Raw genomic sequence first — 4,806 nt, 5'->3', positions numbered from 1 at the left:
TATAAATATTAAGTAAATCTGAAATAGTCAGCGAATTGAAAAACCCTAGCACATTTATTCTGAAAACTATTTAATTGTTCAATTATTAACTTAGAAATGCCACTTCTTTAAAAAAAATTAATAAATAAAGACTCACGTTTTCCTCAACCGTCTTCTTAATTTTCACACTGGCTTCTACAACTGTTTTTCCTGCCTTGTTCACGGCGCTGTACAAAAATCCACCAAGACTCTTCGCTCCTGCCAGGGCCTTTGTAGAAACTGAAAATAAAAGCAGAATTTCATTAGGTTTTAAAATAATTAGAAGCATTCGAAATATTGAAAATATCTATTAGTCCGAAAAACTTTATTTCCAAAATTCCCTGACTTCCCTCACTAATTTTTCATTTTACCTGACCATTAATATTCAAAGGCCAGCATTTTAATCTTTTTACATTTTTACCATAGCATCTTTTATATTTGGAATGAAACAATAATCTCAAATTAAAATTTATCAACAAAATAGTTCAGTTTTACACAAAATAATATAATTTTTCAATAAAATAGTTGATTTTTTAAACAAATTGTTGAATTTCCAACCTAAACAATTGAATTTTTAATCCAAAATGACAAACTTTCTCTTCAAATAGACGAATGTTCAACAAAATGGTTGAATTTTCGAGCCAAAAAGACGAATGTATCAGAAAGTTTAATTTTCAATCAGAAAAGTTGAATTTTCATTGAAATAATTAAATTTACAAGAGTTCAATTTTTAGAAAAAAATAGTTGAATTGCATTTGGTGCCATTCTTTTTCCTCAGAACTAAAAGTGAAATTAGCCTTGGAAATCCCGTCAAATTATTGTGATAAATTGAAAATTAACAAGAATTTATTGAAATATATATATATTAAAATGTTAAAATTCCTAAATACGTTTGGAAATACCTTGAAATATTTGAAAATTTTTCAAATCCTACAACATCTCTCCATTCTCGTACAAAAATTCTTTCAAATCCATTGAAACATTATAAGATCCCGTGAATTTACAAAAAATCTATGATATTACCTGCTGTCTTAGAATATTTATTAAAATACTATCTTGAAAACTTTTAAAAACACTTATAATCACTGAAATCCTCGGAAATATTATAGAATATCTTCTAATATTTTAAATTATCCTAAAATATTTAAAAAATGTCGATATATTTTGAAATAACTTGAAACTTTTTAAAACTCTTAAAAATTCTTCTGAAGATTTAACATTACCCCGAAATCAGTAAAATCCTATGGAATACCTTAAAATTACTTAAATTCATTAACAATTCATTGGAATCTTTTAAAATACCCTAAAATCTTAAAAATCTATGATAAAATTTAATAGTAACTATAGTAACATTATCTTAAGAAAATGACTAAAAAGTGATTTGAGAAGAAAAAAAGTTACTAAAAATGATTGTACGAATATTCAACTAAAATGATGAATCTTCAATTTGAATATAAATCAACAAACAAAAAAAAACGATTTTTCAGAAAAAAATAGTTGAATTCTCAGTCAAGAAAGACTTGAGTTAAATTTTTAACGTCACAATACAAATTTTCAACAAAAAGCTAATTTTCTACCGCAATAGTGTAAGTTTCAATGCAAAAATACGAATTTTCAACAAAAAGTTCAATTTTTAACCCAAAAGGATGACTGTTTAACCAACCTGTTGAATTTTCAACCAAATAATACAACGTTTAACTAACAATATAATCATCAGGAGGAAGCAACTGCAAAAAAGAAAATGAAATAGAAATAGAAATACAAGACAAATAAATTTCCTAATTTTTCGCTAAGCATTAATATTCAAAGAAGAGAATATTATCTTATATCATGTTAAACACATAATATTTTATAAACGGAAGAAAAAATTCTAATTAAAATTAAAAAGTTTCAATTTTATTATCCTTGGCAGTTATTTAAGCAGCTTATCATAAAAATCCCTTACTTTACACTGACATTCCCTCACCAATAAAATTTCCACATTTTCCCCTACATTCCAGATTATCCCAGACCTACGGCCACCCTGAATTAAAAATAATTATAAACACCAATTGCAAAAGATAAGCGCCCATCGAGTTCATTTTAAGTTCTGAACGTAGAAATCCCTCGTTTCAAGTTTTTTCACGAGGAATATAACAAGTTTTAATTTTATGCATGACATGCATTTCAGATTCTCAAAAGGGAGGATTCAACACAGAGAGACGTAAATTGTTTTCCCTCATGTGTGTGTGACCGGAATAAAATTCTCGTCGAAACGTCGCACCGGTTGAGTTGTTTCGGTATCATCCCCTATTTTCACAATACGTTTTCCGTTGGGAAGGGGCTTTATCTTAACTATAATCGAGAACACATTCAGCTTCGAAAACTGGTATTTATTCGCAGAAAAATTGGGGCCTAGCATCGACGAGAGCACAAAAGAAAAATTCTCCAAATATTACTTCGGATTTAGTCCGAAATTAAAAAAAATAAAATAAACCATTCTAACTTTGGGTTTACCTTTTTGGAATTTAGAATAATAATTCACTATAAATATTAGACTATTTGTATTTACATATATGATTTGTACAAGGCTCGAATCGACTGCATCAAATTCCAACTTGGATTATTTCTAAATGAGAGTTTTATAATTTACATTAATTTGGAACATTTCGAACTCCCAATTACTGAAAAATTAAGTTTTTAAATTTGAGATTGTATAATTTAAATACCAAATTATTCATTTTATAAAATAATTCAGATTTCACAGCCCAAAATGCTCTCGAAGCAGAGGAAATAGGGTGATTATTTACGAAAATAGGGAATAAATTCTTTTGAATGAAATTAATATGCATATAATATTGAATCCAATATGAAACGCTCCAGATTTAAAGTCAACATATATATTTTTTTTAACAAAGTAGTTGAACTTCCAAAAAAACAGGCGAATTTTTAACAAAATATTTGAGTTTTGAGTTAAAATATCGAATAATTTAAAAAACAGTTGACTTTTAAACATGAAAAGAGGACATTTTTAACAAATTAATGGAAGTTATAGCACAATCGTTGGATTATCAAAACCCAAAGATGAATTTTCAACCAAATGTTTGAATTTAAAAAAATGTTAAATTTGAACCAAATAGTTGAATTTATAATCCAAAATAATAAAGATGAATGTTCAATCAAATACTTAAATATTTTAAAAAATTTGAACCAAAAAGTTCCATTTACAACCAAATTTATGAGAACTTTTACACAAAAGAGAGACATTTTTAACAAATTAAAGGAAGTTCTAGCCGAATAATTGGATTTTCAACATACAAAGATGAACTTTCAACCAAATGTTCGAATAAAAAAAATGTTAAATTTCAAACAAATAGTTGAATTTTTAATCCAAAAAGATTCACTTTCAAAAGACAGCTTAAGTATCAACTGGTATCAACTTGTAAAGTTGAATTATCAACAAAAAATATAATTTTTAATGAAGAAATATGAATTTTCAACCAAATAGATTAATTACAAAAAATGTAACCGAAAATTTGCATTTGAAACCAAATAGTTAAACTTACAATCAAGAGACGAATTTTCAATAAAATATATAAAATTTTATCCAAATAGTTGAATTTTCAAACAAAAAAATTAATTTCTTAGAAGACAGTTGAACTTTCAACCATGAAATAAATAAATTTTCAACCAAGAAAAAAGGCGAAAAAAAACCAAGAAAAAGGTGAATTTTAATCCATAAGGACGATTTTTTTAGATGGCCGTTGAATTATTAGCCTGAAAACTTGAATTTTCAACAAAGCACGTAGATGAATTTTGAACCAGATGGTTGACCTTCAAGGCACAAATACGGTATTTTTAGAAGACAGTTACATTTTCAATAAAAAAGTTAATTTTCAATCAAGAAAGATGAATACCAATCGAACAGTTGAATTTTCAAATCAAAAAGACGAATTTTTTAGCAGACAATTGAATTCTCAACCTGAAATGTTGAATTTTTAAAACTAATAGATCGTTTTCAACCAAGAAAGGTCAATTTTTAACCAAATACTTAAGTTGCAAAAAAAAGAAAACTTAATTTTTAACAAAAAGTTACATTCACAACTAAATAGTTGGACTTTCAATCAAAAGAAATGAATTTTCAAGAAAGTAGATGAATTTTTAACCACATTTTTGCATTTTCACACCAGAAAGACGAATATTTCAGAAAATAGTTAAATTTTCAACAAAAAAGTTCATTTTCAACCAGCAAAGATAAATTTTCAATGAAAAATAGTTGGATTTTCTTATTAGTTTCTAGTAAATAAGTTCACACTGGAGTAGAAAAGAGGAAGTTTCTCGAAAACAGAGGAAAAAGAAGAATTCTTTAAAAAAGGGAAAAAGGAGAATAGGGGAAAGGGTGTGAGAACTATAGATTCATTTGAAATCACTTGATTTTAAACGTTTTCGTATTTAAACTATTCAAATTATAAGGCTTGTAATTTAAGAACATCAAACTTTGAATACGGATTCACGAAATTAGAAATTCTTTAACTTCAAACATTAATCATTTTTAATTTAGTAATGAGACATTATTCAATTTTTAATGTTTTACATTAAAACAGTGCAATTTTCTAGTTTTGGATTTCAATTTTAAAATTTATTGAGATTAAAATTGAAACTAAATATAGAAAACTTCTGCGAAAAACGAAAAAAGTCGATTGGTTGCACTTACTAGGCAGTCTGATAAGTACCTGAAAATTCTAAGAGATGGCATTAGTATTCACTAATGTGAACCATTTTCGTCGAGCTTGATCCTTCAAATGACGC

The 4,806-nt window shown here is 26.7% G+C and overlaps 1 protein-coding gene across 3 annotated transcripts in view; it reads right to left on the bottom strand.

The window, feature by feature from the left end:
• The window catches only part of LOC117168676 (synapse-associated protein of 47 kDa), an 82,116-nt gene that overhangs the window by 55,372 nt on the left and 21,938 nt on the right, over positions 1 to 4,806 (bottom strand). For all 3 annotated transcript variants that reach the window (XM_033354347.1, XM_033354348.1, XM_033354349.1), the window contains exon 4: positions 137 to 258. In XM_033354347.1, the coding sequence (XP_033210238.1) occupies positions 137 to 258 (122 nt within the window). The remainder of the gene's footprint in view (positions 1 to 136; positions 259 to 4,806) is intronic.

Source organism: Belonocnema kinseyi, chromosome 3, assembly GCF_010883055.1.
Source record: "Belonocnema kinseyi isolate 2016_QV_RU_SX_M_011 chromosome 3, B_treatae_v1, whole genome shotgun sequence".
Classification (NCBI taxonomy): domain Eukaryota; kingdom Metazoa; phylum Arthropoda; class Insecta; order Hymenoptera; family Cynipidae; genus Belonocnema; species Belonocnema kinseyi.
This window is presented reverse-complemented; position numbering and strand designations above follow the sequence as displayed.